The 14938-nt window shown below is 38.3% G+C and overlaps 1 protein-coding gene across 1 annotated transcript; it reads left to right on the top strand.

Moving 5' to 3' along the window:
* The first annotated feature begins 3071 nt into the window (after positions 1–3071).
* LOC146655428 (uncharacterized) lies at positions 3072–14576 on the top strand. The gene is made up of 2 exons (XM_085427665.1): positions 3072–3127; positions 12196–14576. The coding sequence occupies exon 2, from the start codon at positions 12233–12235 to the stop codon at positions 13013–13015; it is 783 nt and encodes a 260-aa protein (XP_085283791.1). The 5' UTR covers positions 3072–3127; positions 12196–12232; the 3' UTR covers positions 13016–14576.
* The last annotated feature ends 362 nt before the right edge of the window (positions 14577–14938 follow it).

Here is a 14938-nt window from a genome sequence, read left to right as displayed (position 1 = left end):
GATTCAAAAGCAACGTTTTTCTTGTTTACAGTGTACTTTCATTTTATTTACATGTTTGAAATCAATCAGTCTTCTTCTTCTTCTGTCCACCACTCTCTATTATTGTCTGCTTTCTTGTCAGTGCGGTGTATAGTCTTTTCCTCTCCCACCATCACTTGTCCTCTGGATATTGTTTGGACCTGACCTTACAGATATGATTGTTTTTAATAACACTACTGCTTCTTGTGGGTACACACATATGCAGAAAGGTGCATCTTTAGATGGGCCAATTTCGACTAACCCTATGTCTTGACTTGTCACAGTAGCCCATAACATGATCAAAAGTTACATATTAATCCTAATTATTAAATCTCAAAACAAGCGGTGTGGATCAACAGGTACTCATACAACTAGTGGTGCAGACTTATCATTTAAATGTGGATAATACTTGACTCAAATATATGGCTCTTATAGTTTGAATATGTAGGTTAAATGCTTAACATGGTGATTCCATTATATAAACACATTGTTGGTATACAGTGTATACGAGTATATATGATTATGTAGTACATTTGTCGAGTGTATGTATGTATATATATATATATCCAATCCAATGTTATTTATAGAGTACTTTAAAATACCCAGCACAGGACCAAAGTGCTGTACAGAAAATACGTTACAGTTTTTTCTGATTGCTTAAGCACATTTTTTGTAACTATTGGCTAATTTTGCAAAACTCTTCACACAAATAAGAAAACCTGTCACCCAATCATCAAAACATTGTAGTTCTCTTGCAAAAGCAAACACAGCTAGATTAACTCTTCACACCTTCATAAAAATGGTGTTTCCGTATCAAACAGTACACACAAGCCATCATCTACTAAGCACACAATGCGCCAACTGCACACTGATGGTATGAGTACAAAACACATTTGGCTTTTGCTTTCTCTGTGCACAAGGTAGGCTATGTCAGTTTGAGCTCATACTTCTGTCATAGATCCATAAGCATAGAGGGATCCAAACTTCAAGTACATCAAAACAAACACAAGTGTTTATTTCCAAGTATAGGATTATTTGCAATCGCCATAATGACTATATGGGTTACTTGGTCTGCAGTGAACATGCTTCCTCTGCCCCCAGCATCTGGTCATCTAGCAATTCTGTAAAGTAACAATTTCAGTATTTTTACATCAATGGTATTGGTGTGTTTCTCATTAGCATATGGCAGTGCTACAAATCTTTGTGCGAAGTGACTGTACTCACCGATTCTCATTTCAAAATGTCCCTATGGTACTTGCTACAGTGTAGCGGCTCGAGTTAGGCTGGACCCGTTGGCCAGCTACCCTCAGGGTCATTCCACGGTTGATTACATGGTCCACTATTGTAGCTCTGATGTCATCAGCAATTCTATTTCTTACTCTTCCTACCCTTCCTCTCCCCCCTCCTCATCTTCCTCTCCCTCCTCCTCGTCTTCCTCTTGCTCCTCCTTGTCCTTGTCGTCCTCTTCATCCTACTTCTTCACCTCCACGTCCTCTTCCTCGGCCTCCTCTACTTCTCACTCTTTCTGCTCCCTCCATTGTACTCCGCACACACAGCTTACCTGTATTATAGTGCTTAGGCTGATTGCAAAGTGAACTAATTATCTAAAAAAGTTTTCACATGTGAAAGTGTGCCAGACAGTTGGCAAATTAGTGTTAATGATAGCCATACATGTGTATACTTTTGCTAGGAGTGTGTTGTAAATTTGGTAATTGAGTGTTGTGCAGTGAATTGTGCCTACAGTTTTGCAAAGTGTGTGTTACAAAATTGCAAACTGAGTGCAAAGCAGTTTATGTGCTTTTAGTTTTGCAAACTCAGTGAGTGGTTTTGCTATAAGTCTGAATAGTTTTAGAGATTGTGCTACAGGAATCACAGTTAGGGTTTAAGCATTCAGAAAAAACTGTAATTACCGGTGAACTGCTAACAGTTCTCACAACAAATCAGTTTCTTCCAGTGAAAATATCTAATAAACAGAGAGTTTATTGAAGTTCAGTGCCACCATCTCCAAACCATACACCATAGCAGGTTTTTATCAACCCCACATTAAACCCATATGTCACTTCTACCACACACCTTATGTCCACATACATGTCCAACACCACCCCCACATACTTCTCTGCCACTTCTGACTTCCTCATGCAGTGGCTTCCTCTCTTGGCATTGTTTTCATCATTCAAAGCTAAGTAATCCTTTTACTTTTTCAGCTGACTCTCTTCACTTGTAAGCACATTTCCATTTCTATTTGTCCTGACCTCATGCACATCCTTTCCAGCTCGATGTGGTGGTTGCCAGTAGCTATTTAAGTCGTATTTGCCTCCCTCATCAAATTTGAAAAAGCACAATGTAAAGATGCTGCAAACTTAAATTAAGTAGAGAAAAAGCTAGCAAATCAGTATGCTTTTCCAAATGCTGTCTGTTTACAGATCATCACCATCATCAGTCAAGATGCAATTCTTAGTGGCAGACAAAAAAAAAAAAAAGCATTTTTCTTCTAAAGACATTTTTCAAAAATCAGAAGTATAAAATAACTTTAAAAAAATGAAGAAATTCACTGAAAATAACTTGAGTGTAGCTTTTCTCTCTTGAACTTCAAGACATTAAATTTTAGGTTGTTCCATCGAGATCAAGTCCAATTCTGGGATTTCCGATAGCACTTGAAAGCAGCAAACTTTGGATCCCTTCCATGTCTTTAACGGGAAATCACCCGTTTAACCCCATGTGTCAAGCCAAAGAAAACCCTCCTCACAGCCATTATGTGTTATATTTACTGGCAGACAAAAATAAATAAAAAGCCATTTATGGAGCCGTCACATTATATAGCTTATTAACGAAATATGTTTTAAATCCAGAAACTTTAATGCAGTGATGACAAAAAAGTATATATAAAAAAGTAAACAATAGGATTCTTCATGGGTCACTTATATTCAGAGCAGACAGAACTTTATTGTATTGCACTTAAGGCTGAACTCAGTCTCTTCCAGATGTGAGTTACAGCTTCCTAAGTGGGATACTTCCCACATCTTGACGTCAGCTGGATGTTTGACTTTCCCTCCCAATTCCAGCCTCACTCTGACGCATTCGCATATCTGGTCCTCAGCAGCATTTTGGGGTAAGTTACACAGCAGAAAACCATGAAAAACTTTCTCTATGCTTACTAACGCTGAAGAGGATTTAGTGTACACTAACAGCTGTCAAATGTGTATTTTTGGGTCCTGTTGTTAACGCTATGTAAGGATCAGAAAGCCGAGCCCTATGTGCATTCTCATATTACATTACATAGCTTATGCATTCCTGGTAGTGTGCGTTATGTAACAGAAATATTCTCACAAATCTTTTTGGTGAAACAAATATGCTCATGATGCTGGATTATCAATCGAGAGTGCCTTTAATTCACTGTTTTGTGTCTCTTCACACTTTACTGCGAACCCCTGAAAGTCTTTCTTCTGAGACTGCTGAACAAACACGGATTTCACAGAGATTAAACTTAGGCTGTTAAACAGGACAGAAATTAAAATTAAACTCCGACCCAAAGAATACAGCCTGATGTTTGAATTTTATCAGTGAATCACTGCATTAACAGACTCTTGCTGGACAGCGATTCATGTTTTTCAAATATGGGGAAGAGAAAGGAAGACAGTGTTCCATCCCAAATATAGTCACGTGAAAAGAAAGGTTTACACAAACCTCTGTGTCTTGGGAAACACCAAGTACAACACCGTGATCCTTTTCTTTTTAAGCCATTCTGCTGTGCGTGGGATCACTGACTTGTTGCATCACCCAGTTTCAGCCAAGCTTTAGCTTTGCTACAGATGGATTCACCTTTGACCCCGGAATACTTTGCTATACAAAAGAGTTGATGGTGATAGCGCTGATGTGCTCTGTTTGTTTTTCACTGAACATAGTGCTGTGCATTATGACCAAACATCACTATCTTGTCAAAAGGACACTGTTTCCTAAGTCCTCCAATTTAATGAGATGCAACTTTGCAAAGAGAAAAGAAGCTTTCTCCTGGCAATGATTCCAAACAAGCCATACTTGGCAAGCACTTTAAACTTTTCTATACCAAGTCTAACTAAATGCTCAATTTGTAAACTACTGTGTAGTGTCTTCTGATGATTTATTTGGTAGCTCCGACTATTCCTCAGTAAGATATGCCAAGCACGTGTGATTAAATGTATTATCACTAAATGAGCTCAGCAAACTGCTGTCAGCCAGATTTTCTGTCACAGTCTTAAACACAGGGGCTGAAGACACAAGGGGAATCTAATAAACCATGAATAGTAACGGCAACCTAGGCATAAAGGAATGAACTTAGAGAACCTAAGAAACTTAAACTCAAACATAAACCATGAACATCAATGTATATATGAACTCAAAACAAGGGGTCAAAAGACCCAGGATGGTGACATCGTCCACGTTTCAGTGACCAGCTTTTCATCATTCATCACATTCAGACGTGACTACTGTGGAGAAGTACAACATGTGGACTCAGAAACAAATTTTCTTTATGTAACTTTGTCTCAAATGATTTTTTAAAAAACTGCTAGGATTATAACTTTTCTTAACTGTTGCTACAACTCATCAGATATTTACAATTTCAATTATGAAAAGCTCCTGTAGAAAAATGGCAGTTACTAGCTATAAATCCTAATGTAACGATGGCTGTGTTGTGGTTCTGGGTCATTCGACTGCTTATTTTATTCCTTGTGATCCGTGGTTTGTTTAATCTTTATATTTATATTCTCTAGTGTATTTAGTTCTGCTCCTTTGTCTCAGTTGTTATACAGATCACTTCTTCTCTTAGCGTTTCACCGTCTTATGTCTAGTTCTTTGTATGCAGTTCATTCATGTCTATGTGTCTTCCCCTTATAGTTATAACGCTTCCTGTGTTATTTTGAGAGTCAGTGCTCCTTGCGTTTTGCTTTTAGTTTTGCTTCCTTCATCTCCTCGCCTGTGATTTACTCCACGAGTCTTCTGTTACCCATCTGTCAAATCATCTATTTCTGTTTCCTGTGTGGTTTCCTGCCTGTTTATTTCATTTTGTATTTTGTGTTTATTTCTCTAGTTTTAGGTTTTCATTTGTTCTGGTTTTTTTACACTGACTCCTTTGGACTTTGTGTTTTGCTGGACTTTCTACATCGGGCAATAAACAACTTGTCTTCTGTTCACCTTTGCCTCCCTAAGCGTTTCTGCATTTGGGACTCATAGATTTATGATATATTGAGATTTTTGCAGCCTTATAAGCCACTCTGCGTGACACAGCTTTAACAAACATGAGCAGAACAAGTATTTGTTTTTCCTTCTCCTTTTGGAACAGGAAATGGTCAACATTTTGTTTTTGTTAGTTTTCCTTGGGAATAGGATGGGTGTCGGTGATTTTGTGTTCATTTGATTTTTATTTGTGTAAATAGTTGTTCTTTATATGTTGTTGGTTTTGATGGCTGCAGACTGTAACATGCTAATACATGCTCTGTCAAGCATGGATCCTATCCCTCCTCTGTTTGTTGTCGTGCTATATACCCTTTGACTCAGTCATAACAGCTGCTGGGGGAAACCTTTTTATTTCAAACCCAAGCATTTATTTTCCATTCCCTTTTGAGTTTGCTTTGGACTTTTCATATCAAGTTGATTACCCCCCTCGACATTTTTAGTGGTTGGTTACATTGTGAGATGGTCATTTTAAATTTCTAACACTTTTTCCCCGGTAATCTTTGAAAACAACACTGTTAGAAAGGCCAACTTTGAACCTCATGTCTAATTCTTTCATTGTTGGTCATATTTCATCTGGAGCAGCCCAGAATCTCGCTGTATATCTTGACACACTTTACCCTGTGTACGGTGGGCAGACTTTAGTCCGTGTTGGCCGTGGCCACCTGTCGGCACCACTTTGCTCCAATCCTGAAGCAGAATTAGTCTGAACAAAAGGAAAACACTCACCCTTAAGGCCAATGTCTGTCTGAATGTCAAAATAAATAATTATTAAAAGCTGGTAATCATTACTCTCCACTTCTAGAATTTGCAAGCACAGAGCCAACAAGTTTCTTCTGTAAATGCAAAATTAAATAGGATTTCTCTCTCGCTTTATGTTCCTTTAAGACATTTAATGCAATATCCCAGCTCTTATGACAACCATTGCACTTGGTGGAAATGTTTGCTTTCTTGCAGAGAAAAGAAGCCTAATTTCTGTCTGGTAAATATAAAACCACAGGGAGCAGCTTTCAAGGTTAGCTTACCAGAAAGACAAGAAACAGACATTCAAAGTTGTATTTATTAGGTGGAGGCTGTATTTCAGTTGGTAACAGCAACTTTCCCAGTTGGCTGTCTGCAGATACCTACAGTAATGCACGTACGCCAAGTGCACATTGCACAGCTGTAATCACATTTTATCACATTTTGAGTGTATGTGTGTAAAGTCACACAGTTTTCTTATGTATCCAATTCTGCAGTCTCCAAAAATATTATGTTACAAAGAAAGAAAAATACAAAACGGCAATGAACCCTGAGATTTTATGTAAATCTCATCCATTGGTGAATAAGTGTAAGTACAACAACAACAACACTATAAGACTATTTGAAGTTAGATTGTCTTTTGTTTAATGTAACCCAAAGAAAGAATGTAGCGGTCAGCTTCATCCGGACTTCAAAATGAGGCTGAAAGTCATGTTTCTGCACTGATTGTATTGCCAAACCAGAAAATCTACCGACGGTCATAGAAACCACGATTTCAAAACAGTGTTTTCTCTGGAATCTCAAAGCACAGCTGTAATTTTCTAAGTGTGTTTGTCCATGTGAAATTCAATGTGGGCTTTCTGTGCCAAGCAATATATCCTTAACTGGGGTTCAAAAAGAGCACACCCATCACACATGTGTATGAGTGGGTGTGAGTGTGTGCGTGTGTGGGTCCTAATTCAAACCATCTGTAGATATCGTCCATATCGCCTCTCTTCATGTGTTGGTAAGTAAATATTTAATGCATTAAACGTACAGAGTGACCTCAGTCCATTTTATTTAGTCATTTATGAAAGCGGACCTGAACTGAAAGAGCTTTTTAAAAAATATAGATTATGTTTAAGTCACAACTATATTAGATTTTACTTTTCTCTCATTTTCTTGGCCTCTGTGATTAGTTCAGGTGTGTCTTGTTTTCCACAGCTGTATTCACTTTCACGATTGCCCTCCCTGTTTCCATGCTCAGTGTTCATTGTGCCTCTGGCAATAGCCTGCTTTTCACCTTTTGGATTTTATTTTTTGCTTTATGGATATTTTATGGATATTTTCAACAGCCTAATTAAATGACTCATTTTTGTTCAATCATACCTGTGTACAGTATTTGCATCTTGGGTCTTTCCCTCTACTCTACATAATCAGCAGATTGCGATGGAGTTAAGTTAAATTGGTTGGTTTCTTGGCATGTGCCTAGCTTTAAAGCATAGTCCACTAATTTTCAATTGGGTTGAGCTCAAGGCTGAGAAGGAAATCCTAGAAGCTTAACATTAGCCTGCTTTATTTAATTTGGATGTGTTTCTAGTGGAAGACCCGATTATGTCCATCTAGCTGCTGATTTGAGGTGAAGTTGAAGAATTTAGAAGTAGTCCCCCTCCTCCTTCTTGTTCTATCCACTTTGTGCAATGTACCAGTACTGCTGGAAGCAAAATAGCCCCTGAGCATGATGCTACCACCACCATGCTTGACTGCTGGGACAGTGTTCTTAGGTTTGAAAGCCTCACCTTTACTCCTCCAAACATCTGTTATCATTGTGACAAAAGGCACACAAATTGGAAATATACAGTAATTGTAGATTTACACAAGTTGGAACTGGTCAATTCAACAGTTACTCTAATAATTTCTCCTTTTTATGCTAACAACAAGAAACCACCAGCTGTAGTCAATTATAATCGCTAATGAGAACAGGCCATGATGCTGTCTTGTTACAATACATTGTAGATCAGCAACACGAATCAAGAGACTTAAATGAATGTATGCATATATTTGAGCCTTTATGTATACTTTTGACCCTGTGTGGATTGGAGAAAATCAAAAATATCATTGGATTTCTCCTCCCTCGATAAAAAAAACTATTCTAATAAAGCTTTAAAAGCCCCAAATTACTATGACACTTATGCCCACCTAAGAACATTGTACCAACAGGCAAGCATGTTTGTAAACTTGTAACCACAACTGTATATTTACAACAAAAGCTTTCAGTGCAATATCATCGTGTGTGTCATAGTCCTCGGATTTCTATGCTTCTGTTTATTTTTGGATTTTGTGATTATTTTGAGGTTTTCTGTTACCATTTTTATGACGTTTTTTATGAGTTTCTTGTGTAAATTTACAAGATATTTCTCGAGTTGATAATGACTACATATCTATATCTCTGTATCAATATGTCTCCGATGTTCAGCTTTTGGCATATCATTTTGGTCATTATATGGCATTGAAATATTTAAGGTAAACAACAGGGCTGAGGTGTCTTTTACCTAAACTACACAGCATGAAACAAGACGCAGGCGAATAAGGCAAGTAAAAACAAAAACAAAGTTATTACAACAATAACATGCAAAATTAATAACTACCCTTCTTTCATCAGTGTATCCATCCATCTATTTTCTTTCACTTATCCAGTTCATGTGGGCAAGATAGAATGAAGTGTATCCCAGCTGTCACGTTATTAATATAAGATTTCATGATAACAGGCAGCCAACTGATATCCTTTACTTACAGTTTTTTCTGAATGCTTAAACCCTAACTGTGATTCCTGTAGCACAATCTCTAAAACTATTCAGACTTATAGCAAAACCACTCACTGAGTTTGCAAAACTAAAAGCACAAAAACTGCTTTGCACTCAGTTTGCAATTTTGTAACACACACTTTGCAAAACTGTAGGCACAATTCACTGCACAACACTCAATTACCAAATTTCCAACACACTCCTAGCAAAAGTATACACATGTATGGCTATCATTAACACTAATTTGCCAACTGTCTGGCACACTTTCACATGTGAAAACTTTTTTAGATAATTAGTTCACTTTGCAATCAGCCTAAGCACTATAATATGTGTGTGTGAATGGGTGGATGACTGGATATGTAAAGCGCTTTGGGGTCCTTAGGGACGAGTAAAGCGCTATATAAATACAGGCCATTTACCATTTACCAATACAGGTAAGCTGTGTGTGCGGAGTACAATGGAGGGAGCAGAAAGAGGGAGAAGTAGAGGAGGCCGAGGAAGAGGACGTGGAGGTGAAGAAGTAGGATGAAGAGGACGACAAGGACAAGGAGGAGCAAGAGGAAGACGAGGAGGGGGGAGAGGAAGATGAGGAGGGGGGAGAGGAAGGGTAGGAAGAGTAAGAAATAGAATTGCTGATGACATCAGAGCTACAATAGTGGACCATGTAATCAACCGTGGAATGACCCTGAGGGTAGCTGGCCAACGGGTCCAGCCTAACTCGAGCCGCTACACTGTAGCAAGCACCATAAGGACATCTTGAAATGAGAATCGGTTAGTACAGTCACTTCGCACAAAGATTTGTATCACCGCCATATGCCAATGAGAAACACACCAATACCATTGATGTAAAAATACTGAAATTGTTACTTTACAGAATTGCTAGATGACCAGATGCTGGGGGCAGAGGAAGCATGTTCACTGCAGACCAAGTAACCCATATAGTCATTATGGCGATTGCAAATAATCCTATACTTGGAAATAAACACTTGTGTTTGTTTTGATGTGTGTGAATAAACACCAGTACTTGAAGTTTGGATCCCTCTATGCTTATGGATCTATGACAGAAGTATGAGCTCAAACTGACATAGCCTACCTTGTGCACAGAGAAAGCAAAGGCCAGATGTGTTTTGTATTCATACCATCAGTGTGCAGTTGGCGCATTGTGTGCTTAGTAGATGATGGCTTGTGTGTACTGTTTGATACGGAAACACCATTTTTACGAAGGTGTGAAGAGTTAATCTAGCTGTGTTTGCTTTTGCAAGAGAACTACAATGTTTTGATGATTGGGTGACAGGTTTTCTTATTTGTGTGAAGAGTTTTGCAAAATTAGCCAATAGTTACAAAAAATGTGCTTAAGCAATCAGGAAAAACTGTAAAGGGTTAGCGTTTGGCATCAGGACTTTCTGCTTGATTCGATTTAGGAATGGCATTGTGTGCAATCACATCCGTGCCTGTCAACCGTGTCTGCTAGAAAGCTTTGAATTCAAACCTTTCCTGTGTGTGTGTGTGTGTGTGTGTGTGTGTGCGTGTGTGTACTGTTTTTACTTTATTTATTTATTTATTTATTTATTTTAAATTCTTGTTCAGGATCTATTACTCTAGTAATGACAAACTCAGTTCGCTATTTGTTATTTTCAGTGACTGAATAAATCAAACTATAAAAACGAACTAAAACTGCAAACAAAAAAGAGAAAAAAATAAGAACATTGAAAGTCATTAATAAAATATGTTCAGACTGATGTCTCCCTGTTTCAAGCTCACACAGTCAATACAACTTTATCTGTTTGTTTTCTGGCATGGTCCCAATGTTGTGACCCAGGGTTGTGAGTTACAGTGGTGTGAAAAAGTGTTTGCCCCCTTCCTGAATTTTTCTTGTATGTTTGTCACATTTAAATGTTTCAGATCATCAAACAAATTTAAATATTAGACAAAGATAACACAGGTAAAATAAAAAGCAGTTTTAAAGTTGTTTTTTTTTTTTTTTTTTTTAATTAGGGGGATATTAGATCTAAACCTACATGGCCCTGTGCGAAGAGTGAAATATTCTACGGACTGACAAGGCAAAAGTTTTTTGGATCCACAAACTTTTTGATGGTGTGCATCCCATTTTGTTAAAATTAACAAAGCAGTGTGATGACTTGGGGCTGTTTTGCTGCCTCAAGACTTGGAAAATGTCCGGCCATCCGTCTAATCTCAAGATGAAACGCACTTGGGTTCTGTTGTAGTCCTTTATTCCTCATTAGGTGATGTTTCATTTTGTGCCCAGTCTTGCCTGTGTGAAGTCTGTCTTGTCTCTGTGTTTGGTTTCCTTCCTGTCTGTGTTTCTGTTCCTTCTGTTCCTTCTGGTTGAGTTTTGATTGTCTTGTGTGTGCTTGGTACAGTTTTGCTTCCCTTTGTCTCATTGGCTAGAATTAGTTCAGCTGTGTGTTTTTTCTTCAGGCATCTCGCCTCTGCCTTCCTCTTCTCTTGTCTATTTAAACTTGTGTTCTTTGTTGCAATCTTCCTCATGTTGTGTCCCATGCATTTTGTATTTCTTCCATAGTGCCTAATTTGTAAGTTCCTCGTTCCTGCCTTCTCAGTTTTTTGTTTGTTGTTTTGTTCCCATGAGTTTAGCAACAAAGCTGCTTTTAGCTTATTTCTCGATTTCTCAAGTCTGCATTTTGGTCCCACTCCTGTCTGCCTTACAGTCAGCCCTAAAGCTTTTACCACTGAAATGGATGTTTCTTCTTAAGTGCTGTACTATTTTATTATATGATCATTCCCATAATGTTATCATCCACTCTGGAAACTGAGCATTTATACTTAAACTTCTATATTATGGTGCATAGAAATATAATAACTAAGACACGAAAAAGAGAGCACATTACACCAGTGTTACGTTCATTACACTGGCTTCCAGTGCATTTTAGAATACATTTTAAAATCTTGGTACTGACTTTTAAAGCTTTGAATTGTGATCCCCCTGCCTACATTTCTGATCTTTTAGAACCCCACGCTCCTTCTCGCAGCCTGAGATCATCTAATCAAAGGCTGCTGGTAGTCCCACGAACACGTTTTAAGCCCGGAGGTGATAGATCTTTTAGAGCGGTGGCTCCCTCCATCACTACGTTGCCTTGATTGTATTTATTCTTTCAAAAAGCAGCTTAAGACTCATTTATTTAGATTGTCTTTTAATTAGATTTGTGCTGTATGTTTGATTTTCTTTTGTGGTTTTTATCCTGTGAAGAGGGCTATTTACATAAATTGAATTGAATTGAACTGTAAAAAACAATAAAAAACTAATTAAAAAAAAACTGAACAGACCGACTGTCTGTTCAGAGAATAGTAGCCTTTCTTTCTAATTGTTCATTCATTGTTCACCTTGATAATCATGGTCAGAATTTACTAAGACTGCAACAATAAGTGCGATTTGCTGATAATAATGTAATGTTGTGTTTAAATGCAGGACTGATGAAGATGCTCGAGACTCTTCTTCAGCAGTGATGGCTGCTTTCAGCCCCCCTGCCCCTTTCCTCTGTGTGCTGCTGTGTGTTTCGGTGGCTCTGCAGCGATCTGACTTGCACCTGGCTTATGTAACCCACAACAGCTTTTTGTACTACTCCTGCAGCCAGGACCCACAACCCTGCAGCATCTCATCGCTTACAGATTGCGTATGCAAGGACATCCAGCTCTCCACACTGCACCGCCTGCAGTCGCACTTGTCTCCTGTTTTTCAGATGAGACGCTTAACCGTTTGGTTCACGTCACCGTCAAATGCAGCACGTCTGCTCAACAACTCAGAGGTGAGGCACCTCACACTGATCTATTGCGGATCCAGTGGGATGCCTCCTTTTAATCCGGAGGGATATTTTGCCGTGCACCACCTGGAGAGGCTGACGGTGGTCAACCTGCCACAGAAGCCATTTTATCCCTATCCAGATTTGAACAGAGCCAAGACTGGAGACCCAGACAGAGAAAACAATGCTGACTTAGACACAAATAGGTACAACACAGAAATAGACACAAATCTGGACTTAAGGAGAGATTATTTAAGTCTGTCTCCAGCACAGGTCCAAGACATCTTCCTGGGCAGGGAGCTCGGAGCAGAGTATTATGAACAAGCCAGACTGGGAATCATCCACAAATCAGTGCTGGAGGGGGGAGCAGTGGTTAAAGCATACACAGTAAAGACACACATAGACAGCAGTGGTGCGCTGCCTTTCCCTGAACTCCACCTGCCGAAATTGCCAGAGACATCTGTCATATATGTCACTTTTGTATACTGATAAAAAAAATAGTTTAATCTCTTTTAAAAGCAGGATTTCAGTCATTTGAATTAGTGGTGAAAATGTCCACGTTTCTTGGAAACTGAATGCATTTGAAAGAGTTTACATTTGTTTTTGCATTCTTGTCCTGGGAAAAAGTTTTGGTTCACTAACTTTAATCACATCAGGCGGCCCAAGAGTTTGCACAGTTGTTTAATTGTGTGTTAAAATAGGCCAATCACAGAGTTTTGCTGTTTCTATGTTTATGCTGAAGGCAACGGTTAGAAAGTACAAACTGTTTCCTTCCTGTGTTAGCCAGCCGACCAATATTTACTCTTTTGTTTCCTATGCAGTGCTGTGAAAAAATATTTGCCCCTTCCCGATTTCTTTCCTCTTTTCACATATTCAGCACAGGGTTCAGATCGTCAAACAAGTAAATACAAAATACAGTTTTAAAATGGCAATTTTTATTTATTGAGGGAAAACTGCTATCCGAATCTACTAATTGATGACTCATACAGGAGGTCACAAAAGAGCCCATAACATAATCTAAGTGTTGGCTTCACTTCAATCAGTTAAAATCAGAGTTCATGGTTCAACAGTAAGAAAGAGACTGGGCAGAAATGGCATCCATAGTTCCAAGGAGAAAAATCACTGCTGACCAGAAAGGAAACAAAAGCTTGGGAAAATATTCTATCGACTGATCAAAGCAAGAGTCAAACATGGTGGTGTTAGTGTGATGGTCTGGGGCTTTTTTGCTGCTTCAGGATCAGGACATAGACGACTTGCTGTAATTGATTGAACCATGAATTTTGATCTCTAACACAAAATCCTGAAGGACAACTGTCCAGCCATCAGTTCGTGCCCTGAAGTTCAAGCACACTTGGGTTATGCAGCTACCAAGCAAACCTCTAAACAGGCGATTTGTGCTTGTAAAGCCTCCAGTGTGGCTAAAGTAAAAAAAATACTGTGGGCCAAAATTCCTCCACAGAGATGTGAAAGACTCATTGTCAGTTATCACTAATGCTTGAATGTGGTGCTTGCTGCAGTAACCAGTGGCACAACTAATTATTAGGCTTAGAAAAATGACTTTTTCACATAATGCCAGGTAAGTTTGGAAAACCTTTTTCTCATAAATACATTAAAAACTGCATGCTGTATTTATCCTGGTTGCCTTTGACTAATATTAAATTTTGATTGATGATCTGAAATACGTGTGACAAATTTGCAAAAATAAATAAAAATGGGAAGGGGGCTGAATCCTTTTTCACAGCACTGTATGTGATAAAAAATGGAGAATGCAATGAAAGCTGTGGTCCACTTCCTTAATCTAATGTGAGGCTGCAACACCGTTTCATATACTGCAGCAGTTTTATTTTCTGCATGTCATAATGTCAAGCACAGTGAATGTTGTGAAAAGGTGGAGGGTCCCTAATTGCAACTAAACATTCAGCTGTTTCAAAACGATTTGGTGTAATGTTGACTTATAATAACTTCACTTACACACAGTCTCACGTGTCTGCCATTGCTAGAAAAAAAAAATAAAGAAGTTCATTTGTAAGCAAAACATGTTTTTACGAATCCCTCCCAGTTCTGCTTTCTCGAGCTGACTTTTTATTATTTTTTGTGCGATCAGCAGAGTTTTTTGTGAAAGTATTAAAAACAACTTTTTGTTGTTGTTGTTCCAGTTACAGCCTAATTTTTCTATGTTTTTATGATTTCATGAGTTCAGTATAATTTCTATGATATAGTGAAGATGGATTCTCAGCTCACCAAAAAGCTCCTGGTATAGTGGAAGAAGTTGGTCTTCGAGGATGTTTTTATGAAAAAGCATGGGCCACACTGTAAATACCTTATTTTATAGATAAATTTGACTTATTTCAAAATAACTCTTTGAAACTTTTCCATAGATTGCACAAAATCTGAATATAAAAATGAAAGCTT

This window comes from Rhamphochromis longiceps, linkage group LG13, assembly GCF_057381845.1.
Source record: "Rhamphochromis longiceps isolate RC_006_pf linkage group LG13, R_longiceps_female_GT1.1, whole genome shotgun sequence".
Lineage (NCBI taxonomy): Eukaryota > Metazoa > Chordata > Actinopteri > Cichliformes > Cichlidae > Rhamphochromis > Rhamphochromis longiceps.
The sequence above is the reverse complement of the archived record's forward strand: the minus strand, read 5'-3'. Positions and strand labels throughout refer to the sequence as shown.

Bases quoted from the DNA above. Each gene is read 5' to 3' on its own strand.
- LOC146655428 (XM_085427665.1), top strand. From the start codon at position 12,233: ATGGCTGCTTTCAGCCCCCCTGCCCCTTTCCTCTGTGTGCTGCTGTGT.